This window comes from Mustelus asterias, chromosome 24 (genome assembly GCF_964213995.1).
Source record: "Mustelus asterias chromosome 24, sMusAst1.hap1.1, whole genome shotgun sequence".
Taxonomy (NCBI): domain Eukaryota; kingdom Metazoa; phylum Chordata; class Chondrichthyes; order Carcharhiniformes; family Triakidae; genus Mustelus; species Mustelus asterias.
The window spans coordinates 40,159,419-40,185,588 of record NC_135824.1 but is presented as its reverse complement, the minus strand read 5'-3'; the positions used below and the strand labels follow the sequence as shown (position 1 = coordinate 40,185,588).

Sequence of the window (26,170 nt, the reverse complement as noted above, 5' to 3'; positions counted from 1 at the left end):
CAAGGATGTTGCCTGGATTGGGGGGCATGCCTTATGAGGATAGGTTGAGGGAGCTTGGTCTCTTCTCCCTGGAGAGACGAAGGATGAGAGGTGACCTGATAGAGGTTTACAAGATGTTGAGAGGTCTGGATAGGGTAGACTCTCAGAGGCTATTTCCAAGGGCTGAAATGGTTGCTACGAGAGGACACAGGTTTAAGGTGCTGGGGGGTTGGTACAGAGGAGATGTCAGGGGTAAGTTTTTCACTCAGAGGGTGGTGGGTGAGTGGAATCGGCTGACGTCGGTGGTGGTGGAGGCAAACTCATTGGGGTCTTTTAAGAGACTTCTGGATGAGTACATGGGATTTAATGGGATTGAGGGCTATAGATAGGCCTAGAGGTAGGGATATGATCAGCGCAACTTGTGGGCCGAAGGGCCTGTTTGTGCTGTGGCTTTCTATGTTCTATGTTCTAAAATACTTGAAATTTAAATAAGGACATTCCAGATAAAATAGAAACATCCATGAAACAAGAGGGTCACTCTCAAACATTAGTTAATGTTTATCAAACTTTCAAAATTCAAATGAAAGAGTTCAGAGGGCTGTTCCTTTTATTTATTCTTGGCATGTGGGTTTCATTGGCTCGGCCAGCATTTGTTGCCCATCCCTAATTGCCCTTGAAAAGGTGGTGAGCTGCCTCTTGAACTCTTGCAAGTCCCTGGTGCTGTAGGTACACCCACAGTGCTGTTAGGGAGGAAGTTCCCGGATTTTGATCTTGCAACAGAGAGTGAGAAAATGGTGATGCAGTTTCCAGTCAGGATGTGAGTGGCTTGGAGGGGAACCTGCAGATGGGGTTTGCTGCCCTTGTCCTTCTCGGTGGTAGATATTGTGGGCTTGTCCCATTGGAACATAGGAATTAGGAGCAGAAGTCGGCAAATTCAGCCATAGAGTCATAGAGGTTTACAGCATGGAAACAGACCCTTTGGCCCAACTTGTCCATGCTGCCCCTTTTTTTAACCCCTAAGCTAGTCCCAATTGCCAGCGTTTGGCCCATATCCCTCTATACCCATCTTACCCATGTAACTGTCTAAATACTTTTTAAAAGACAATTGTACCTGCTTCTACTACTACCTCTGGCAGCTTGTTCCAGACACTCACCACCCTCTGTGTGAAAAATTGCCCCTCTGGACACTTTTTGTATCTCTCCCCTCTCACCTTAAACCTATGCCTCTAGTTTTAGACTTCCCTACCTTTGGGAAAAGATATCGACGATCTAGCTGACCTATGCCCCTCATTATTTTATAGACCTCGATAAAGATCACCCCTCAGCCTCCTACGCTCCAGAGGAAAAAGTCCCAGTCTATCCAGCCATCAAGTCATGGTAGCATCCTAGTAAATCTTTTTTGCACTCTTTCTAGTTTAATATCCTTTCTATAATAGGGTGACCAGAACTGTACACAGTATTCCAAGTGTGGCCTTACCAATGTCTTGTACAACTTCAACAAGACGTCCCAACTCCTGTATTCAATGTTCTGACCAATGAAACCAAGCATGCCGAATGTCTTCTTCACCACTCTGTCCACCTGAGACTCCAATTTCAAGGAGCTATGAACCTGTAACCCTAGATCTTTGTTCTGTAACTCTCCCCAATGCCCTACTATTAACTGAGTAAGTCCTGCCCTGGTTCAATCTACCAAAATGCATCACCTCGCATTTATCTAAATTAAACTCCATCTGCCATTCGTCAGCCCACTGGCCCAATTGACCAAGACCCTGCTGCAATCCTAGATAACCTTCACTGTCCACTATGCCACCAATCTTGGTGTCATCTGCAAACTTACTAACCATGCCTCCTAAATTCTCATCCAAATCATTAATATAAATGACAAATAACAGTGGACCCAGCACCAATCCCTGAGCCCTTCGAGCCTGCTCTGTCATTCAATCAGATCATGGCTGATCTCTCCCAGGTCTCAAATCCACCTCCCCACCTGTTCCCCATATCCCTCTATCCTGTTTTTTTTAATAGAAATGTATCTATCTCCTTGAAACCATTCAATGATTCAGATTCCACCGCGCGATGGAGCAGCGAGTTCCACAAATTCACCACCCTCTGCGAGAAATAGTTCCTCCTCATCTCGGATTTAAATCTACCGCCCCTCCACCTATACCTGTGACCTCTTGTCCTAGATTGTCCCATAAGAGGAAACATTTCGTCTACATTTACTCTATCATCCTTTAAAATTTTTTATATACTTCGATCAGATCCCCCCTCATTCTTCTAAACGCCAGTGAGTATAAGATCAAACTATTTAATCTCTCCCTGTACGTCAACCCTTTCACTCCCGGAATCAATCTGGTGAACCTCCTCTGAACTGCCTCCAATGCCGCAACATCCTTCCTCAAATAAGGAGACCAAAACTGGACACAATACTCCAGATGTGGTCTCACCAACACCCTATACAATTGCAACAACACTTCTCTACTTTTTTCCTCCAGTCCCTTTGCAATAAATGCCAACATCTCATTTGCCTTTTTTATTACATGCTGCACCTGCAAACCGACTTTGTGATTCATAAACAATGATACCCAGATCTCTCTGCCCCGATGCATTTTGAATCTGCTTTCCATTTAGGTAATAATTTGCCTTTCTATTTTTTCAGCCAAAATGGACAACCTCACACTTATCCACTCTATCTGCCAAATTTTGGCCCATTCTCCGAACCTATCTATATTCATCTGTAAAATCTTTATCTCCTCTTCACTGCCTGCATTCCCACCTATTTTAGTATCATCTGCAAATTTTGCTCTGTTACACTCTGTCCCTGCTTGCAGATCATTGATATAGATTGTAAACAGTTGAGGTCTGAAGACAGATCCTTGCAGCACCGGCTAGTTACAACTCACCAGCCAGAGGAGGACCCACTTATCCCGACCCTCTGCTTTCTGTCAGTCAGCTAATCCTCAATCCAATCTAGTTCTCTATCCCCAGTCCCCTGGGATCTCACCTTCTGGATCAGTCTTTTATGCAGCACCTTATCAAACACCTTCTGGAAGTCTAGATGTACCTCATCCACAGGCTCCCTACAATCCACCTTGCTGGTTTTGTCCTCAAAGAACTCGAGCAAGTTTGTCAAGCATGACCTACCCTTCATAAAACCATGCTGACAATGGTGGATTGAGTTTTGTCTTTCCAAATGCTCAGTCACCTCCTTAATGATTGATTCCAGCAACTTCCCCACCACAAAGGTCAAGCTAACTGGCCTATATTTCCTACTTTTTGCGCCTCTCCTTTTTTGAATAGGGGCGCCACGTTAGCGTGTTTCCAATCCACCGGGATCTTTCCAGAATCCAAGGGATTTTGAAATATCAAAACCAATGCATCCACTATCTTCTTTAATACCATAGGGTGCAGGCCATCAGGTCCAGGAGAGTTATCTGCCTTTAATTCCATTAGTTTATTCAATACCTTCTCCCTACTGATGGTTATTGCACCATGTTTGTCTGCATTAACTGTAATTTTTGGAAAATTTTCATTGTTCCACTGGAGCAAGCTGAGAGGGAGTGATTGGAGGCAGCAGTGCTGGTGAGAGATTAATTGAATTGTTTATTTATTTAATTAGTCAGCTAGTGTGTGTTTCTTTTGGCCTTTACTTTTGCAGTAGAATTTTAAGTTTAAAGTGACAACTGGAAGTGGGCTGCTAAGGAGTCTGGGAAGGGTTTTTTAAGCGCGTGAAGTATAAAAGGTAGGCTGCAGTATACAGCGGGCAGCGTCGGGAGCGGGCAGTGGAGTGTGTGGGAAGCAGAGTGTGAGCTATAAGGGCTTTGGCTCACAGGGCTTCGGCGAAGGCGAGGAAGGTTGTTTGTTTTTCTTCTGTTACACACCCTTTTTTGTTTTATCTCCAAAAAACTAAAAAGGACATGGCTGGTATGAGTGGGAGGCCAGTATACTGCATTCGGTGTGGGATGTGGGAGTTCCTGGAGACAACTTGCCTCCCGGAAGTCCATATCTGTGCCAGATGTGTGGAACTGCAACTCCTGAAGGATCGTGTAAGGGAGCTGGAGCTGAGGCTCGATGAACTCAGTTTAGTTAGGGAAAATGAGAGATTAATAGATAGAAGTTATAGTCAGGTAGTGACACCAGGGTCTCGGAAGGAAGACACGTGGGTCACGGTTAGGAGGGGTAATAGTCAGAAGGGTGATGTGCCAGAAAGTACCCCAGTGGCAGTCTCCCATAAAAGAAAGGGATGGGCAACAGATGGGAGAAGGGAAGGGAGTGAGCAGTCTGTGGAGGGATCCCTTGTGGTTGTCCCCCTCCAAAATAGGTATATTGTTTTGGATTCTGTGGAGGGGGATGACCCTCCAGGGGTAAGCCACGAGGACCAGATCGCCTCCACGGAGACAGGCTCAGGGGTCCGGAAGGGAAAGAAGGGGTTTAGGAGAGCGATAGTTGTGGGGGACGCAATGGTTAGAGGCACGGACAGGCAGTTCTGTGGGAGTGAACGAGAATCCAGGATGGTAGTCTGCCTCCCTGGTGCCGGGGTACTGGATGTCTCCGAGAGGGTAGGAAGCATATTTAAAAAGGAAGGTAGTCAAACGGATGTGATTGTACACATTGGTGAAAATGATGTAGGTAGGAAGAGCAGGGGGGTCATACGAGAGAAATTCAGGGAGTTGGGTGCTAGGCTAAAAAGTAAGGCCTCCAGGGTAGCAATCTCTGGACTGCTCCCGGTGTCTAGTGCAAGTGAGGCTCGGAACAGGGAGATTCTACAGTTGAACGCGTGGCTAAAGGACTGGTGCAAGAGGGAGGGTTTTAAATTCATAGATAACTGGGAAATCTTCAAGTCAGGATGGCAACTGTTCAGAAAGGATGGGTTACACCTCAACTGGAAGGGAGCAAATATCCTGGCTGGGAGTTTTGCTAGAGTGTTTCGGCAGGATTTAAACTAGTGTGGCAGCGGGGTGGGGAACAAAACAGTAGGTCAGTAAATACTGAGGCTGGGGTTGAGCTGGGGGCCAGGGCAAGGCTAGCTAAGAAGAGGAGCACTCTGGAGGAGGATGACCTGAGTGGGCCTGGAGGTCTGGAGTGCATCTGCTTCAATGCGAGGAGCGTAACGGGTAAAACAGACGAACTTAGGGCCTTAATGCTTATGCGGAATTTGGATGTGGTTGCGGTGACGGAAACTTGGTTAAAAGAAGGACAGGACTGACAGCTGAATATTCTGGGGTATAAGTGTTTTAGGCGAGACAGAGGAGGGGCTAAAAAAGGTGGGGGAGTAGCGATATTAGTTAAGGAGCATATTACCGCGGTGCAGAGGGTAGACAACTTGGAGGGATCATGTACTGAGTCGCTGTGGGTGGAACTCAGAAACAGGAAGGGTGCAGTCACTATGCTGGGGGTGTACTACAGACCACCCAACAGCCCACGGGAAGTGGAGGAAAGGATATGTCAGGAGATTCTGGATAGGTGCAGAAAAAATAGGGTTGTTGTAGTGGGGGACTTTAATTTCCCTGGCACAGACTGGAAAGTGCTTAGAGCTGGAGGTCCGGACGGGGAGGAATTTGTAAAATGCGTACTGGAAGGTTCTTTGGAACAGTATGTAGATAGCCCGACTAGAGGGGGGGCTATACTGGACCTAGTTCTTGGAAATGAGCCCGGTCAGGTCGTCAAAGTTTCGGTAGGGGAACATGTGGCAAATAGTGACCACAACTCTGTTAACTTTAGGATAGTAATGGACAAGGATGAGTGCTGTCCTACGGGCAGGGTGCTAAATTGGGGGAAGGCTAACTATAGCCGGATTAGGCAGGAATTGGTGGATGTTGATTGGGAGAGGATGTTCGAGGGTAAGTCCGCGTCTGGCATGTGGGAGTCTTTTAAGGAACTGTTGATAAGGCTGCAGGATAGGCATGTGCCTGTAAAAAGGAAAGATAGGAAAGGTAGGATTCGAGAGCCGTGGATAACCAGGGAAATTGAGGATCTGATTAAAATGAAAAGGGAGGCGTACATTAAGTCCAGGCAACTGAAAACAGATGGAGCTCTGGAGGAATACAGAGAGAGTAGGAAAGAACTCAAACGGGGAATTAGAAGGGCAAAAAGAGGTCACGAGATGTTCTTGGCAGGCAGGATTAAGGAGAATCCTAAGGCATTCTATTCATACGTTAGGAACAAAAGAGTTGTCAAGGAGAAAATCGGACCTCTCAGGGACAAAGGAGGGGAATTATGCTTAGAACCCAAGGGAATAGGGGAGATCCTAAATGAATACTTTGCATCGGTATTCACGAAGGAGAGGGGCGTGTTAACCGGGAGTGTCTCGGAGGGAGGTGTTGACCCGTTAGAGAAAATCTCCATTACAAGAGAGGAAGTGTTAGGTTTTTTAGGGAACATTAAAACTGACAAAGCCCCAGGGCCTGATGGCATCTATCCTCGACTGCTCAGGGAGACGAGAGATGAAATTGCTGGGCCTCTGACGGAAATCTTTGTCGCTTCTTTGGACACGGGTGAGGTCCCTGAGGATTGGAGGATAGCGAATGTGGTCCCGTTGTTTAAGAAGGGTAGCAGGGATAACCCGGGAAATTATAGGCCGGTGAGCTTGACGTCCGTGGTAGGGAAGTTGTTGGAGAGGATTCTTAGAGACAGGATGTATGTGCATTTAGAACGGAACAATCTCATTAGTGACAGACAGCATGGTTTTGTAAGAGGGAGGTCGTGCCTTACAAATTTGGTGGAGATTTTTGAGGAAGTGACAAAAACGGTTGATGAAGGAAGGGCCGTGGATGTTGTCTATATGGATTTCAGTAAGGCATTTGACAAAGTCCCACATGGCAGGTTGGTTAAGAAGGTTAAGGCTCATGGGATACAAGGAGAAGTGGCTAGATGGGCGGAGAACTGGCTTGGCCACAGGAGACAGAGGGTAGTGGTCGAAGGGTCTTTTTGCGGCTGGAGGTCTGTGACCAGTGGTGTTCCGCAGGGCTCTGTACTAGGACCTCTGCTATTTGTGATATATATAAATGATTTGGAAGAAGGTGTAACTGGTGTAATCAGCAAGTTTGCGGATGACACGAAGATGGCTGGACTTGCGGATAGCGAAGAGCATTGTCGGGCAATACAGCAGGATATAGATAGGCTGGAAAATTGGGCGGAGAGGTGGCAGATGGAGTTTAATCCGGATAAATGTGAAGTGATGCATTTTGGAAGAAATAATGTAGGGAGGAGTTATACAATAAATGGCAGAGTCATCAGGAGTATAGAAACACAGAGGGACCTAGGTGTGCAAGTCCACAAATCCTTGAAGGTGGCAACACAGGTGGAGAAGGTGGTGAAGAAGGCATATGGTATGCTTGCCTTTATAGGACGGGGTATAGAGTATAAAAGCTGGAGTCTGATGATGCAGCTGTATAGAACACTGGTTCGGCCACATTTGGAGTACTGCGTCCAGTTCTGGTCGCCGCACTACCAGAAGGGCACGGAGGCGTTAGAGAGAGTGCAGAGAAGGTTTACCAGGATGTTGCCTGGTATGGAGGGTCTTAGCTATGAGGAGAGATTGGGTAGACTGGGGTTGTTCTCCTTGGAAAGACGGAGAATGAGGGGAGATCTAATAGAGGTGTACAAGATTATGAAGGGTATAGATAGGGTGAACAGTGGGAAGCTTTTTCCCAGGTCGGAGGTGACGATCACGAGAGGTCACGGGCTCAAGGTGAGAGGGGCGAAGTATAACTCAGATATCAGAGGGACGTTTTTTTACACAGAGGTGGGGGCCTGGAATGCGCTGCAAAGTAGGGTGGTGGAGGCAGGCACGCTGACATCGTTTAAGACTTACCTGGATAGTCACATGAGCAGCCTGGGAATGGAGGGATACAAACGATTGGTCTAGTTGGACCAAGGAGCGGCACAGGCTTGGAGGGGCCGAAGGGCCTGTTTCCTGTGCTGTACTGTTCTTTGTTCTTTGTTCTATTCTCTACTGTGAAGACATGCAAAATGTTTGTTTAGCGCCTCTGCTTCTGTCTTCCCCATTATTATCTTGCCTCCCGTTCCATCCTGTCTAGCCTTTCAGAATACTGAGTACCCTTGGACATTCAACTCTCAGTCCCAGTCCTCCTGTAACCATGTTTCAGTAATCCCCACCAAATCATACCCATGTGTCTCTTTGTGCTGTCAGCTTTTTGACCTTTTTCCAAATACTGCGGACATTTAGGGACAGGGTTTTTCAATGTCCTCCTGGTTTGTCTTCCCCTTGCAGGATTTTCTAGTGCACTACATATTTCACACATTTTGACTGACCTCCCTTATTAATCTCTGATAGTCGTCAGACTGGCCCTGCCTATCCATCCTATTAACCTCTACCTTCTCCTCACATATTAACTAACCTGCTGCTTTGGTTCCCGTTAACTATTATACTACCTGTAGTTTTACCCTTCCCTTCTCCCTTGTTAAAGGAGGCTTGCCGATGGTGCACATCATCCAACAGAGAAGCTTGGTAAAATTTACAATCCAAAGTCAATTGTTTTTTGAAATCATCGCAGTGAATATGTTCAATCTAAACTGACAATTTAACTCCTCCAATCTTATTCTCACACAGGAAACTGAAGATTATCAGTTCCTTTTGATTAAACTGATATGTTTTGTTGGTTGCCTTTGCATTTCAACTGAAAACTGTCACTGGAGGATTAGGTTGAAATGTTTACTATGGTGACCTGCAGAATCATCAAAATGGTATATTTGGGTCAATGGTGCAATGTGGGTCCAGGAAGAGAGCCCCCTGCACAGCCAGTTCTGTCACGATAACAGTGAGCCTTGTCCCCGGATCAATCACTCTTACAGATGAGCGTGTGGAGGTTTAAAATCCTTGGGGAGGTGGATAAGGTGTATAAGTTTTAAACCCCCCCCCCAAATGTTAGTCTTGGCTCAGTCGCACACTCATCTGAGTCTGAATGTTGTCAATTCAAGTGCGGCAATGCAGTACTGAGGGGGAGCTGCACTGTAGCAGGTGCTGTCTTTCTGATGAGATATTAACTGAGACCCTGTCTGCAACCTCAGCTACACCGTGAAGAAGAGCAGGGGAGTTATCTTGGTACAAAAGCAGAAAATATTGGAAAATCTCAGCATTTTCTGTTTTTGTTTCAGATTTTAGCATCCAGAGTAATTTGCTTCTATCTCATCCTGTTGAATAATTATTTCTTAGTCACCATCAGAAATTTATGACAGGGCCACATCAAGTATTCCAGGAGATGCTGAGAAAGGTGCTACATCAACGCAATTCAATCTCTCTGGTTAGCGGCTGGACAGCACGGTGGCACAGTGGTTAGCACTGCTGCCTCTCAGCGCCAGGGTTCAATTCCTGGCTTGGGTCACTGTTTGGAGTTTGCACATTCTCCCCGTGTCTGCGTGAGTTTAGTCAGGGGGAGTAGCTAGGATAAGTGTATGGGGTTATGGGGATAGGGCCTGGGTGGGATTGTGGTCGGGACAGACTCGATGGAGACTCATTCCTTCTGCACGGTCGGGTTCTATGAGGGGCTGTCAAGTGGTTGTCCCTTTAAGAAGCTGTTCCTTGTCGCTTTGGGGTGGCGATCCCTTTAAGAGGCGGGGTCGCGGCGCAGCAGCCAATGAGAGGGGGGTGTGGGCCGGCCGTGGCTATTTAAGGAGCGGCGGAAGCGGCGGCTCGGGCGGGCGGGCAGCGCGGCGGCGGTGGGAGCGGAGCGCATGGCGGGCTCGCAGCGGCGGAGCGGCATTCCTCCCGCTGCCTGAGGCGGCATGGCGGGCCGCTGCCGGCGCTCCTGGCTCGGCCTCCTGCTGGGCCTGGCGCTGGGCTTCGCTCTGGCCTCCCGGCTGCTGCCGCCCGGGGCCGGCCGGCGGCGGGGAGGAGGCTGCGGGCGGCCGGGGGCCGGGCAGGGACAGGCCGAGGCTGAGGCCTCGCACTCGCGCTTCCTCTATGTGGGGGTGATGAGCGCTCAGAAGTACCTGAGGAGCCGGGCGCTGGCCGCACAGCGGACCTGGGCCCGCCACATCCCCGGCCGGGTGGAGTTCTTCTCCAGCGAGGGCTCGGACCTGAGCCTGCCGCTGCCGCTGGTCGCCCTGCCCGGGGTGGATGACTCGTACCCGCCGCAGAAGAAATCCTTCCTGATGCTCAAGTACATGGCGGAGCGCCACCTGCAGCACTTCGAGTGGTTCGTGCGCGCCGACGACGACACCTACATCCGCGGCGAGAGACTCGAGCGCTTCCTCCGAGGCCTCAACAGCAGCCAGCCGCTGTACCTGGGCCAGACTGGCCTGGGCACCCCCGCCGAGCTCGGCAAGCTGGCACTCGAGCCCGGGGACAACTTCTGCATGGGCGGCCCGGGCGTCATCCTGAGCCGGGAGCTGCTGCGCCGGGTGCTGCCTCACATCGGCCAGTGTCTGCGGGAGATGTACACCACACACGAGGACCTGGAGGTGGGCCGCTGTGTCCGCAGGTTCACCGGGGTCCAGTGTGCATGGTCATACGAGGTAAGGAGAGAGGGGGGGGGGGGGGTGGGGAGGGAGAGAGGGGGGGGGGGTGGGGAGGGAGAGGGGGGGGGGGGTGGGGAGGGGGGGTGGGAGGGGGGGGGTGGGGAGGGGGGGTGGGGGGGTGGGGAGGGAGAGGGGGGGGGGTGGGGAGGGAGAGGGGGGGGGGTGGGGAGGGAGAGGGGGGGGGGGTGGGGAGGGGGGGGGGGGTGGGGAGGGAGAGGGGGGTGGGGAGGGAGAGGGGGGGGGGTGGGGAGGGAGGGGGGGGGGTGGGGAGGGAGAGGGGGGGGGGTGGGGAGGGAGAGGGGGGGGGGGTGGGGAGGGAGAGGGGGGGGGGTGGGGAGGGAGAGGGGGGGGGGTGGGGAGGGAGAGGGGGGGGGGAGAGAGAGGTGGGAGGGGAGGTAAGTGGGGGGAAGGGGCATGTGAGGGTGTTGTGTAAGGAGCCAAAGGACGGGACTAAGGGGGTGTTGGCGAAACGGTGAAGACAAATATATTTAGATTTGCAGGATTATTAATAATTATAAGCAGGTTCAAATAATCAGAAAGCCTAATGGAAATGCTTGCCTTTTATTTCCAGAAGTCCAAGCGAGTTTGGCTGATTGGCCGTGCTAAATTGCCCCTTAGTGTCCTGAAACACGTAGGTTACAGGGATAGGAGATAAAATCTGGGGTTAAGGGGTAAAATCTGTAGGCCTACGGGGATAGGGTCTGGGTGGGATTACTGTCGGCGGCCTCCTGCACTGTAGGCATTTTAAATCGCGAGTACAAGTGGGTAGAAGTTGTGCTTCAGTTATACGATGCCCTGGTTATAGCATACCTGGAGTATGGTGAGGGGCATATTGGTCTTGGTGCAATGTGCATTTACTAAAAGTGCTCCAAGGGTTAAATTACACACAGAGATTATGCATATATGTATTTCATGGGGCTAATTTCAACATGTTGGGGGAACTTTGTGAAACTATTTGTTCGGGGCGTTAATTTCAACATGACAGAATAATGTGATTTCTGTTAGTTAAATGTTGGCCAATGGTGGATAAATGCAGTTGGTGTCATCAATCAGCTATGATCTCATTGGCGCTAAACAGCTGTTTTCTTGTTTCACGTAACCAAGGTGTCGGTCACATCCACTGACTGGTCCCACAGCGGCCACCCTGGTGGGTGTGTACGATTTAACCCCAAGTCCGCAGTCTCCAGGGTTACAGATTCCCATTTACAATGCATGCTGGTGTATTTGAGGCTTTCTCAGTTTTTGGCTCGGTTACAGAGCGTTGCAGTTGGATGTATAAAACTTTAATTGACTTGTGTTGTGTTGCTCATCTCTAATTTTTCCTTCATTGTTCTTTTGTTCCCAAGCCCTTCAGATGAACCTGCTGAGGGTTTAGGATGATCACGCTGGTCTAACAAGTTGGTTGTTTCCCTGCTGTTTGCAGTGTCTGAAGCTTGGAAATATCACAATCGTTCCGTTGGATGCCTTAGTTAGTAAAAGGCCAAACTTCTACCCATGTGGCTTAGTTTTCGTTTTGGAATTTGTTTGTGGTAAATCTGGCAGATTGAGGAGAGGATTTATCTTCAGCAAATTGCAGACTAAGAGTCCGCTCTCCGGTGTTGCAGTAGCTTTTCAGTATAAATGTCTTGAGAAGTTGGCTTAGACTTGCCTGTGGCTGAATACCTAGCTGCTGTTCATCATTGCCACGCTAAACCTCTCTTCAGGGTGCTGTTTGAATTGACTGTTCGTTTTTATTGCAGCGCTTAGTCTGAAACTTGGAAATCCTCTTTGAATTGCAGCAAGCCACTGCACAGCATGAGTATTCGATGGTCAGTAAATTAAATATAACTGAACTAGTTGCAATCATCTGATTAAAATATATGGCAGTGTCAGGATGTGAAATTGGCCATTGGTGTACAGATGAACTGAGCTTCCTAAACCAGCACAGTCTACACACCAGTCATTCTCATTTCTGGTCATCCTTCTTGTTGTCTTTTCTCCTTCCCACCATCTTTGGTTTGTAGTCACCTGCTTGGATGGGGGGGGCTGGTGATTTGGCTACAGTGGGGGGACAATGACTTGGCAGTTATGCAGTGTGAGGGATGTTGGATGGGGTGTGAGGTAGGTTCAGGCTAGAGGCAGCAGTGAAATGTTGGGTATGGGGTTGTTGTCTGCCGATTTTTTTTTTGGAGTTGAGTATCCAGCCTTGAGGGTGGATCCTGAACTGCTGTATCTGTTTATGGTTTCGACTGTCCTCTGGAGGTCTACAAATGCTTGATTATTTACTATGTTGATGTAGTCTGCGGAGCTCAAAGTGGGGCCTGATGATTCTGTCAGGTCTAGCTGGAGGATGGGATCATATACTGACATGGGGAGTGTGGATGTGTAACTGCCATTTGGTTTGATTCCTTATTGTCACATGTATTGGTATACAGTGAAAAGTATTATTTCTTGCACACTATACAAACAGAACATACTGTTCATAGAGTACATAGGGAAAAAGGAAATGGGAGGGTGCAGAATGTAGTGTTAGTCATAGCTAAGGTGCAGAGAAAGATCAACTTAATATAGGTCCATTCCAAAGTCTGATGGCAGTAGGGAAGAAGCTGTTTTTGAGTTGGTTGGTGTGTGACTCCAGACTTTTGTATTTTTTTTTCCTGGTGGAAGAGAGAATGTCCAGGGTGCGTGGGGTTCTTGATTTATGCTGGCTGCTTTTCCGAGGCAGCGGGAAGTGTAGACAGAGTCAATGGATGGGAGGCTGGTTTGCGTGATGGATTGGGCTACATTCACAACCCTCTGCCAGGAACAGAAATGGTCGACAGAGGAGTGTATGTTTCAAAAGACGTCAGCGCGAGTGAATGAAAGTACGGCCAGGGTCTGTAGCTAGGAGCAGAGAGAAAGAACAGCAAATAGACAAGCAAGTAGAACCTTCCTTTTAAATTTGTGACCAGTCATTCCATCAGTAGCTTGGACTTTTACAAATCTGAAAACAAGGTGAGGTTTTATCCTCAGGCTGGGGACATCTGCAAGTCCTGCACAGATGCAGAACGTCACTTTTACCAACTGCAAAAAGATCTTGGCAATAAATCTTCATGTGTACTGGGGTTTAGACAGCTGCCTGAAAGTTGACTTACTTTTCAGTCTGGTAAACTGTACAAGTTAGTTGATAATTGGTGCCGAAATGCCTGCTTGTAATACTGCATCTCATCTGGGGTCCTTTACCGTGCTCACTTTATGTAGTGGGAGTAGCCGTGACAGTCATTTAGGACAGAAGAGGAGCAGGCAGACCCCAACTCTCTAAGCGATGACGGGATAGCTGGGATTCTGCTCTGACCTCCTCCAGCACACACGTGTATGTGGGAGTGGGCTGTTGTCCACAGCAATGCATGTCAAGTTCTATTTGTCTTGAACTTCTTGTCCTGGATTAATGTAATTTCTCTTTGATCTTTGGCACCCAATTTCTAAAGATGTTTATTTGAGTGCAGGTTAGGTGCAGCACAAAGAACAGCCAGAGTTTATCTAACCATTGTGTGTATTAGCTGTAGAATGGTTGATGTTTAGCATTTACCGCACATTATTTAGGAAGATTGGTGTTCAGGATTAGGTATCACAAAATTTGCTAAGCGCTCCCAGTAGACTGGACATTCCAGTTCACGTGCTACTGTGTTCTTGTCCTCGATATGAACCGTTTTTTAAAATCCCCACGCCCCCCGCTTGTTGTGCAGTTGAGGACATGCCCACCAATAAATATTGAAGCAGAAAGCTGTAGAACGTTCATTTCAGACTCTAATTTAAACCCCCATTTACATTGTCGTTGCGTTGGCCAGTAAACCATGTAGGGTACTGACCCAGTCTAGAACTCTGTAATCTGGTTATTAACAAATATGTAACTTTTTCTTTTCAGCAATAAATTTTCAGCTTCTCATTATATACATAAGTCAGTCTCCCTTGTGGTTCCTATTGTACAGGTAAACACTCAGGAGGCAAATTTAGCACTTGCCCCAGTTGATTATTCTTCCTCTATGTTTGACTCCTGATCTCAATTTCCATTTTGGGTGAAGTGAATTTAAATCAAACCCAAGATCAGTAGAATGTTTCCAAGCTGTTGTAAGTATAGGGAAGCTTAAATGATTTTAAATAGCACTGGGAGTGATTCTCTGTTTCTCCTGTGCTCCAGTCGTTTGAGATGTGAAACCGAATATTTCACATCCTCTTTCCAAGAACAATCTGTCCAACGAGCAAAGCCAAAGGCTACTGCAAAGCATCTGGACTGCTGAATGGAAACCCATTACCTGAAGGCTTTTCTTTAATTAGTTTTCAGAAACCATCAAATGAGACTTCTAGTAGCTGAAGAGGAAAACTGAGCGTCAAATCGAAGTGATCAACTGTAGCTGGAAGTACAGCATCTCAGTCAATACCTGTTTCAGGGGCTGTGCTGAAAGCCCTCACCCAAATGACCATAAAGTTGTGCCAGTCCTTTATTAAATTGAAGTGAGGCATCCTGGCAACGTGTGCCTCAAGGGCAGACACAGAACCAATGCTCTGATCCAACATGGGACTTTTGGGTGGGACCATTAGGAATGTCACCAATCCACAACGTTAATTTTGTTTCTCTCCACAGATACTGCCTGACCTGCTGAATATTTCCAGCCTTTTCTTTTCTATTTCAGATTTCCCAGCATTTTGCATTAGTTGTGAAATGCATTTGAAGTCTTGATTTGAACATTAGAAACAAGAACCTGATGGTGTGATATGTTCTGACTGATGGGTTGATTTTGCATGGGATTGTGGGTAATGTATTGGCATAGATCAAGAATTGGTTGACTGACAGTGGGAATAAATGAGTCTTTTTCTGAGTGACAGGCAGTGGAATATCACCGGGATCAGTGCTTAGTCCCCAGCTGGTCACGATATACAAAGAACCTGGCTGAGGGAACCAAATGTAACATTTCCAAGTTTGCAGACAAGACAAAACTGGGCGGAATTGAGAGTTGTGGGGAAGATGCAAGGAGGCTTCAAGATGATTTAGACAGTTGAGTGAGTGGGAAAACACATGGCAGATGCTGTAAAATGCAACTAAATGTGAAGTTATACACTTTGGTGTGAAAGTTGAGAAGGAAGAATATTATTTGTATGGTGATATGGTAAGAAACGTGCTTGTACGAAGGGATCTGGGTGTCCTTGTACACCGGTCAATGAAAGTGAAGAGGCAGGTGCAACCTGTCGGCATTCATGCACAAGGATTCGCGTTCATAAGTAGAGATGTCTTACTGCAGTTCTGCAGTAAGACACGAGGTTCTGATTTCCTTTCCTACAAAAGGATATACTTGCCACAGAAGGAGAGCAGTGGGGTTGGCGGGACTGTCCAAGAGAAGAGATTGGTTTGACTGGGCCTATATTCACTGGAGTTTGGAAAGATGAGAGGAAATCTGATTGAAATGTATACATTTCAAATGGCTGGGCAAACTAGATGCACAGAGAATGTTTGGGAATCTAGAATCAGGGGATGCACTCTCAGGATACGGGGTACCATTTAGGAGTGAGATGAGGAAACATTCCTTCACCGAAAGGTAGTGAACCTGTGGAATTCTCTTCTACGGAGAATTGTTGGCCAAGTTACTGAATGTAATGAGAATCTGGCATCAAGATCGAGGGTCAGCCATGATATTGAATGGTGGCAGTTCAGGTTTGAAGGATTGAATGACCAACTCCTGCTCCTTGTTTCTATGTGTGGTTGTTTCTCAGCCATGCCACTTTTGATTTGTATGTTTTTCAACACCTCTTTTGGATTGACTCAAAAAAACTTTAAATAAATGTGTATATTTGTGTGAGCAATCTGGCATGTAATTCATGTGTCCCCATTTTAGGAATTAACATTCAGCCTGCTAGTTATTAAGTTTATACTAAACCAGTTAGAATTTATCCAACAATTTGTGGTTGACTGGATGATAGAAAATTAATTCCACGTCAAGCAAATTGACTCCATAGAATCAGACAGTGCAGAAGAGGCCCTTCAGCCCATCGAGTCTGCATCTACACGTGAGAAACACCTGACCGCCACCTAATCCCATTTGCCAGCACTTGACCCATAGCCCTGAATGTTATGATGTGCCAAGCGTTCATCCAGATACTTAAAGGATGTGAGGCAGCTCGTCTCGTACCACCCTCCCAGGCCGTGCATTCCAGATTGTCACCACCCTCCGGGTAAAAAAGTCTCTCCGGCCCCCCCTTCCCCCCCCCCCCCTTTCATGTGCCCACTAGACCATTCTTTTGTATCCCTCTATTCCCAGTCTGTTCATATGGTTATCTAGATAAGTCTTAAACGATCCCAGCGTGTCCGCCTCAATCACCTTGCTTGGCAGTGCATACAGGCCCCCACCTCCCTCTGTGTAAAATACATCCCCCTGACATCTGTGTTAAACCATGCCCCCCTCACCTTGAACCCGTGACCCCTTGTGTTCGTCATCTCCGACCTGGGAAAAAGCTTCCCACTGTTCACTCTATCTATGCCCTTCATAATTTTATACATCTCTATTAGGTCACTCCTCATCCTCCGTCTTTCCAGGGAGAACAACCCCAGTTTACCCAAACTCTCCTCATAGCTAAGACTCTCCATACCAGGCAACATCCTGGTAAACCTTCTCTGTACCTTACTTGCCACCTTACTTTCAACCTATGGCCCCTCATAACTGACCCTTCAACGAAGGGGAACAGCTTATCCACTCTGTCCATGCCCCTCATAATCTTGTACACATCGATCAGGTCGTCCCACAGTCTTTGCTCCAACGAAAACAACCCAAGCCTACCCAACCTCTCTTGATAACTTAAATGTTCCATCCCAGGCAGCATCCTGGTGAATCTCCTCTGCACCCCCGCCAGTGCAATCACATCCTTCCTATAATAACTGCACACAGTACGTTAGCTGTGGCCTCACTAAAGTCCTATTAAACTCCAACATGACTTCCCTGCTTTTGTAATCTATGCCTCGATTGATAAAGGCAAGTGTCCCATATGCCTTTTCACCACTCCACTAACATGCCCTTCCATCTTCAGAGATCTGTGGACAAACACATCAAGGTCCCTTTGTTCCACAGAATTTCCCAGTGTGCTACCATTCGTAGAATCATAGAAACCCTACAGTGCAGAAAGAGGCCATTTGGCCCATCGAGTCATTGAATACCATTCATTGAATACTTCCTTGTCAAATTACTCATGCCATTGCTCCAAATTACTGTTGCTGATTGGGTAATATAAAGACCATTTGGCAATTCGCATGTTAATTGATTTCAAAAATCACTCCTTTAGATCTTGTGCTTTTCCGTTCCTAATTGAAATTTGTAACTTCAGTAAATTACAAATTTCTCATCTTCTAAATTTCAAAGCATGATTAATCCTGTGTGTGAGAGTTCCTTCATTAATGAGCTTGCGAAATTAGTCTGCTGTTTGTTTTGGAACCCAGTGAAAACACTCTGCATGGTCTGAGTGTGCATTGCAGTTCCTCGATGTGGAAAGGAGTGAAAGACACTCTCTGTCTTGAGGCAGTTCAACTTGTACGGCATGTTTACATTTTAACTTTAATCCAGTGTTTCAATTTGACTTATTTAAATTTACAAACATGAGTAATGAACTTATTTCTCAGTGAAAAACTAGTCTTTTTAATTTGCTTTCACTGTATTTGAGTCTTTATTTATGCAAATAAACGTTATTATGGGGAACGAAATAACTCCATTGTGATAGTAACAGTGATGAAGACGAGGCACACAAGCTGGAAGATTAAATAATGACCTGATCAGAGTGTTTCAAAATGATTAAAGGATTCTATCGAGCAAATTAGGGAACTACTTTCTCTGGGGCAAATCCAGAAAGAAGAGACATCATGATCTTTAAAATTAACATTGGGAGAGAAATCAGGAAGCACTTTTCACACAAAGGGTACTGGAAATCTCCCATGGGAAGCTGCTGGAGTTCAGATGAGTCTCTGAAGACAGAGCAATAATAAAGCGGGGTAAGTGGAATTGAGGTACAGATCGGCCGTGATCTAATTAAGTGGTGGAGAAGGCTTGCTGGCCTCTTCTTGTTCCTGCAATCCCCTGAAAGGTACTGTGACCCGTGTCAACAGATTTTTCTATTCTTTCACGGGATGTGGGTGTCCTGCAGAAAGTAATATTTAAAGGAACGTTGCTGACTTGAGCACTGACCATTGGATCAGTGTTTGAGTTAGCCAGCTTCAACTTAAATCAAGGTGGAGAAAACACTATTTACTGAGCATTATTAGACAGAATGGGGCCTAAGCTATTTGTTTACCATGCTACCTTGATGCTGAAGTAGGCCATGTGAAAGTTATCCTATAGGATATAATGATTGCTCTTATCAGATTGTTGCACACTGTATATTGTACAAACACATAGGCCTACGGTTGCCACGTTCAGTCCTGAAAAGTGCACAGTCTACCTCAGATTATCCTGAAAGGGTAAGGTGTCTCAAACATTGGAGCAACAGGTGAAGCTAGCTGTTTCGCGCTGTTGCAATGCAGTAGCAACACAGTGATATTCTCTCCTAACAGGATGCTGCCATCAAGCCAAAAAGACGTTTGCCCCTCTCTCAAATGACTCGTGGTATATGAATTTACACTGATGTGATGCCAGGTATGTAGGCTACTGGTCCCATGACTAGCAGCGTATCAAACCACACATCCCTTCAGCTGTTTGCAACGGGCAAAGTACTGATTGTACCCAACCAGCCCGTGTTTGCAAATCTCAGACATTGTGTCCAGCATTAGATGTGATTCTGCAATTGGACAGCACTTGCTGAACAATCCTGATTGTGCTAAGAATTACACTGGCCACTATTTTAAGATTATTAGTTAGGCTTGCAATACTTGTGCATACTAAAAGCTGAATGTATCCCTGTCCTTTGCAAACAGAAGGAGCATGTCCACGCGTTGTGCATTTTCAACTAAACAAAAAGCTTGGAGGACAGCCATTTTCTGCTTCATTCCCCATGACAATGCCTTGAACAATTCATCAATCTGTGTGGTTTGAATTTGAACAAAAACTTGGCAGTTAACTGTCCCCTGGTGCATTCTTCATGGCAGTGCCTCTGTCAATGCATTGAAGTGACTGTGAAAACGCCCTAAGCGCCAATAAAATAATAAAAACAAGTTGTAGTGTTGGTCATATGTTATCTGTCTACAGAACCTGTGTGTTATGGATATTGTTTAGTTGACACTGACTGGGGAAGACCATAAGACATAGGAGCAGAATTAGGCCACTCGGCCCATCAAGTCTGCTCTGCCATTCAATCATGGCTGATATTTTTCTCATCCTCATTCTCCTGCCTTTTCCCCATAACCCCTGATCCCCTTATTGATCAAGAACCTATCTATCTCTGTCTTAAAGACACTCAATGACCTGGCCTCCACAGTCTTCTGCGGCAAAGAGTACCACAGATTCACCTCTGGCTGAAGAAATTTCTCCTCATCTCCGTTTTAAAGGATCGTCCCTTTAGCCTGAGGTTGTGCCCTCTGGTTCTAGAGGGGGAGGAAATGTGATGCGTTTCTTGTTGTGGGTTCTGGAAAACTATCACACTGTTGGTTGTTCTAAGATTTGTTCTCTTAAGCCCCATACTTTAAATAACGTGGAAGCAAGTCAGCTTAGCAACACTTGGCAAGTTTAGTGTGAGTGGTGGACATGTGTTGATTAGGTTTATTTAGAGTAAGGCATGGTTTGGGTAGCTGGCCCCAGCGTCTTAAATCTAGTCCCTGAGAGTAAGTCAAGCTAGTGTGGTATTGTTGAGGAAGTGTATAAAATTTGCTGCTTTAATAAACTTACATGAGAAAATAGTCCTTTGTATATCATAGAATCCTACAGTGCAGGAGGAGGCCATTCAGCCCATCAAGCCTGCACTGACCCAATCCCACCCAGGCCCTATCCTCCGAACCCCATGCATTTACCCTAGCTAGTCCCCTGACACTAAGGGACAATTTAGCAAGGCCAATCCTAACCCGCACATCTTTTGGAGTGTAGGAGGAAACTGGAACACCAGGAGGAAACCCACACAGACACAGGGAGAATGTGCAAACTCCACACAGACAGTGACCCAAGCTGGGAATTGAACTCTGGTCTCTGGCGCTGTGAGGCAGCAGTGCGAACCACTGTGCCACCCGGCTCCGATGAAAGGATGTCAATTTTACACTATTTGTTTTCAAAGCTTTAACAATAGTTTCCCTGTGCAGATGGAACCCTTCCTTATTAGACAGGGGTGAAAGGGATCTTCTGAAAAGTGGGCCCTGGCACAGGCCCTTTTTTAAAAACGATGGGTTAGTTATGATGTGGGAGACTTTATGAAAATAGAAGGAGCCAGATTGGAGGGGCAGGTTTGAAGTTATGAGCCAGAAAGAACCATGGTACTGTTACATACATAAGTTCTGTCTATAGTAGCAATGGGTACAGACTACTCGTATCACTGTTATAACTTCTAATAAAACCCAGGCCATTTAATCATGTTTTTTATAGTGACCAAAAATATCTACGCAGTTAGTTGACAGCCTCCTGTCATAAAACAACTTCAATTTGCTGTTAGCTTCACAGATAAGTGGAGTTCTTCTATCCTTTCTACAGTCATCGTTTATTGAGGCTTTAACTGATTTGTATAATTATTGCCAACTCTTCATTAATTCTGGCACTTTGTAAAGCCTCTGGGACTCTCTAGTGGCTGGACCTTGCAGTGCAGTCTGTTCCTTCATGCTTCTGAACTCACTCATTTAGTGAGTCATGAAGAAAAATCCCCAACCTGTTCGCATTCTCTGAAACGCTCCAAATGTACCTAGAAAAGTGAGCTGCACTAATTGAGACATGGGGTGCTGGAGCCTCTGTGTTCTGTACTTGGCACAAACAGATCTTGTGCACTGCAACCAAAAAAACAAGGTACTTTCTGTACGCGTACTGATACTGAACGTAGTAAACTGCACATTCCTTGCTAATTCTGGCCTACTCCCACCTGAGTAGATTCTGTTTTCTTTGCTCAAGGGGAGTAATCAAGTAACTCAGTTTGAAACTTGTGTGAAAAGAACCTTTTGTGGGAATGAGGGAGGCCAGGACAATCTCTGGAGTATTGGGACACTAATATTTACAATGAAAACAGAAGTAGCTGTTGAGAAGTGCCTCAATTTTGGCAATTTTATCACACTGCTCGGTTTGTATTGCGTACTCTGACTCTGGTTAATTGTTATAATTTTGGGTTTGCACTAAGTTTATCACCTCTGTTACAATTTGGCACAACGTGTTTGGTAACATTCTTCATTGTAAACTGGCGCCAGAATTGCATCTCATTGCTGCGATGCAGTTTATATTTGATCTGATTTTGTTCTGTGTAGAAATATCACCCACCACCCCTCGTTCCAAACAATATTCTGACACATGGTAATTTTTGGATGGTTAGCACTATTATTTGTTTTAAAACCCCACAACTTTTTTAAACTGAGCATTCATTAAAATCGGACCTTAATGGCGCTGGAGTACTGCTCTCAGAACTCCCTGTGAGGTACTTTCCTCTGGAAATGATTTTAATCCCCAACATGTGTGTCCCAGTAGACACTAATATGTCTGTCTCCAACATCATACAACAAATGGACAGATTGAGTCCTCACTGTCATTACAGATCAGCACCAATAGCAGTCAGTCCATGGTGACAAGTGATGCTCAATGGCTGGCTGACTGGCCTATGACTGTTATGCCCATCCAGTGGGAGTGAAATCTTAATGCCTAGCCTCTCAACACGAGAGGGTAAGTGGAAGCTTTGGGATTAACTTGACTTCAAGCTGGGAACGGAGATCCTTTGCACTCCGCTGCCGGTTAGTACAGAACAATTTCCCAATGAGAAGCACCATATACTGAGGTGCTGAACTAGGCAGTTAACCTCTGTGCTTAATGTCTGCCTCTCATCCAGCCTTTCTCGCTTTAGCTCACCACCATACAATCATCTAATCATTAAATATATTTGCCATACACGCAGCATTGCTATCGAATCACATTGGCTTTAGCTGGTCCTATTTAGCTGGTCTCTGGTTCAGTGTTACTGACCTTGAGAGATGCTGTTAGAATGAACGCTGGTGTATTTAGCATTACTCACAATGAGTCAGAGAATAGGCTATTGTAAGGAATTGTGGAAGATATGGAATCACTCAGCTGGTTGTGGGATCTGAATACCTGGTTGGTGTTGGCCATGGAGTTTTGCTGTACAGATCACTTTAAGATGAAACTGTTGTGTCCTGTCCCTTTAAGGTTCTGCTTAGTTGGGAAAGGGTCTAAATGGGCACACCTAAAGTTCGATCAGCTGCTTATAAAGCCCCAGTTTCTGCACCGGGGAGTGAAAGCTATGGTTGCAGTCTCACTGGAGTGCAGTCTCCCACCTCCACTAACTGAGGAAATATTCCTGGAGAATGGGTGATAAGGATACGTTTCCTGATTATTACGAAATATATTTTTATTGAAACATTATCTTAGTGCAATGATTTTCAGATTCTAGCAGTGTGAAGGACTTTCTCAAATAAATATTGTAGTTCATTAGTTGCTACGTTGGCGGCAGTTTGCTGATTGTTTTCAAGTCCCCTTGATTTACTGGAATTCATTTCCACACCCTCTCCCTGTCCGTGTGATTTGCTGTTTCAGGAATATGGTCTGCTTATCCTTCACCACCTTTACAACCATGTTCGCCCTGATGGTTTCATACAATCCCCAAAATTCCCAACAAAAAAATTTAGTTCAGCCAATAGAGAGTAAGAAGCTGAACATTGAACAATCAGCGGCAAGTCCTGAAGTAGCGAGCAGCGGAAGTCATTGGAACTTCAGTTAGCAGCAGGATAGTCACTGGGTCACAATCCTGGAGCTCCTTCCCTAACAGCACTGTGGATGTACCTACATGACGAGGACTGCAGTGGTTCAAGAAAGCAGCTCTGAACCACCACCTGATGGGCAATAATTGGGGGTGGGGGGGCAGTGGGCTCCTTTTCTAAACCTAAGGCACTAATTGTGTGTGATTCTGATTCCTTTAATAGCAGCAGTCAGGATCATTGGGCAGATTAGCTCTTTTTCCTCAGCCCCCATGCGAATTCCATTTCAGCCTGCTGTGCTCTATTTCATGTTTAATCCTTTTTGATGACTCTCTGATCTGAGATTTCTTTTTTCGAACTTTCTTCACCATCTGTTGGCAGTACAACTTATTTGGGAGGATGTCCATGGTTTGAACAGTACAAACAATTCAGTTTTGTGCATTTATTCTTCCAGGGTGGGATCTTCCACTATTTCCTTTTTCACCTGCTTCCTGTCAGTATATTTATAGAAATTCTTGGCATTTTTATCTTTGGTTTCTATTTTGCTCTCATTTCTGGGTCATTCCTTTCTCTTGTCATGTCGCATCCCTTCCCTGTATCATTGTTATGAACAGTCTCCCTCTTTCTAAAATGGCTGGTATCTATTGTGTCATGTTCTGCATAGTAATCCTAAACACTGCCCTTTCCTCCTGCTCTAACACTGCAGTCCAGCTTAATTTCACTAGCTCAGCCTGGTAGACCCACATGGTCTACCTCCATGAAAGTTAAATGTTTCTATTGAGCTTTGTCTCTTGCCACATTAACCAAAGATTAGACCTCCATCTGAAGTACTGGGCAGCGCACCACAGAAAGGGTATATTAGCATTGGAAATAATGCAGTACAGATTAACCAGAATGTTGTTTAATTGAGGACAGATTGCATAGATTAGGTTTTTATTCCCTTGAGTATAGAAGATTAAAGGATGGTCTAATTGAAGTTTTTATGATGGTTATAGAAGGTGGATGGAAACTATTCCTCTTGTGCTGCAGGATATTCAGATCAAAGAAGCCCAACCTTTAGATCCTTCAACTGCTTTGATAACCTCTGGAATTCCCCCAAACTTCTGTTGCTCTCCCTCTCTCTGCTCTTAGATGCTCATTAAAACCTACCTCTTTAACCAAGCTTTTGATAATCTGTTCTGACCTCTTTACTGGCTCTCACTCATCACTGCCTTGGGGTATGTTTTGATATGTTAAATCCACTTCTATAAACGTAAGTTATTCTAGAACTAGACCTTTGGAGGTTTATGTCAGGAAGTACTTCACACACAAGGTAATAGAAATCTGTAAGTTGCTCTCCGATTGAAAAGTTCATAACTGAGATTGACCGAGTTTGGAGAAAACATATTAAGGGCCATGGAGCCAAGGTGGGTAGAAGTCATTTGGTACAGATCTACTGTGATCTAATTAAAAGGCAGAATGGCCTTGATTTCCTATGGTTTTTAACTCCCATATTGTAACCTCAGACTGCTCTATTCAACCATCACCTGGATGTTCCTTCACATCCGCTCTGTGCTGCTGTCAATGTGAACAGGTCCCAAACAACATGGTGAACTTCATAATCAAAACTTTGCAAGTCAGAGGAAGCTTTGATCAAACTGTTAGGCACTCTGGTCACTGAGACATTTAAGTGCTGAAGGTAGAGCAGCGAAGAATCATGGGTCTGAGTTAAGGAGAAAGAACCAGTCTTTGTGTGAGAAATGATGTCCGCAAAATGACGTATGAAATGGTATGGGGAAGGAATGCAAGTTCAACCTAGTCAAATTGAACATTTGGTAACATCAACTTACCACATTGAAATGGACTCAACAGATTGGGGAGGTGCAAATTATGAGATCATTAAGAAAGGGGGGTGTGTAGGGTTATATCAAGGGCTGAATGTCCATCTTCATTCGTAAGCACCTTGTGAATGTGATAATGAGCTCTGTTCCTAACCAGCTTCCTTTTCACCCCAAGGTACTCTGTCTAATTCCTCCTCCTAGTTTCAGTGTCAGATGTCTACCGCTTCCTTCGTCTCATTCTAACTATTTCCAGGTTTCTGCACCTCTCCCTCTACATTTACTTTCATGTAAAAAGACAACTCCCACATTTTTCTTGATCTGTAGTAATGCATATTTCTACTTATAGTACAGTTGAACTAGGCCGCTGTGATAATGTAGCTTTCCTCTCCTGAAAGTTTATTCCTAAGACTGCCAACATTCAAATTTGGTATAACCACTTCTCCCATGACAGCGATTGAGCATATTTTGATTTTTTTTCGTGCCCTTGTTCAACATACACTGCCCTGCTGTACCATCATCTTCAGGCTAATGTCCTGTGAGATGTTAAACTGGCCTCTTGCCTGAGAGAGATTAAACTAGCCTACTTGCTTCTGCAGGTGCTAACAATTGTACCCTGTCTGCAAATCTCTCACTCCATTACTCGAAATTAGCATCTGCATACCTCCATTGATCTCTCCGTCATCTCGGTAAGCTGTTTCCGGATGATAGTTATTTATATCTGATATTTGTCTGGATGTCTGCTAATCCCATTTCTGGGAAAGGCCGCATCTCATGATCCCCTTTGATCCATAACAGCATTAATTGCTTTAAGGTGAGACGTCCACCCTATTTTGGGTGGAAATTGCGCCTTGGGGACCTGCCTGCCAATCAGATGGCAGGCAACTCAATAATCCCAGCAGCGCCAGGCAAAAGCAATGACCACTACTGGAATTAGAACCAGATCTGGTAAGGAGGACCTGAACTTGGAGATAAGTCCATAGCATCACCAGGGTCACCCAGGCAGGCCCTGATGAGGGGCGTGGGAGGCTGGGTTTGAGAGGGTAAAGGGGGAAGCATGACTTTGAGGAGGGTATGCCTCTAATGG

At 45.8% G+C, this 26,170-nt stretch overlaps 1 protein-coding gene across 2 annotated transcripts in view; it reads left to right on the top strand.

The window, feature by feature from the left end:
- The first annotated feature begins 9,628 nt into the window (after window positions 1-9,628).
- chsy1 (chondroitin sulfate synthase 1) overlaps window positions 9,629-26,170 on the top strand; it is a 35,598-nt gene continuing 19,056 nt past the window's right edge. For both annotated transcript variants that reach the window (XR_013500793.1, XM_078241596.1), the window contains exon 1: window positions 9,629-10,455. Coding sequence is in view for 1 of the 2 variants with exons in the window: in XM_078241596.1 (XP_078097722.1) it covers window positions 9,724-10,455 (732 nt within the window). In the remaining variant the exon portion in view is untranslated. The remainder of the gene's footprint in view (window positions 10,456-26,170) is intronic.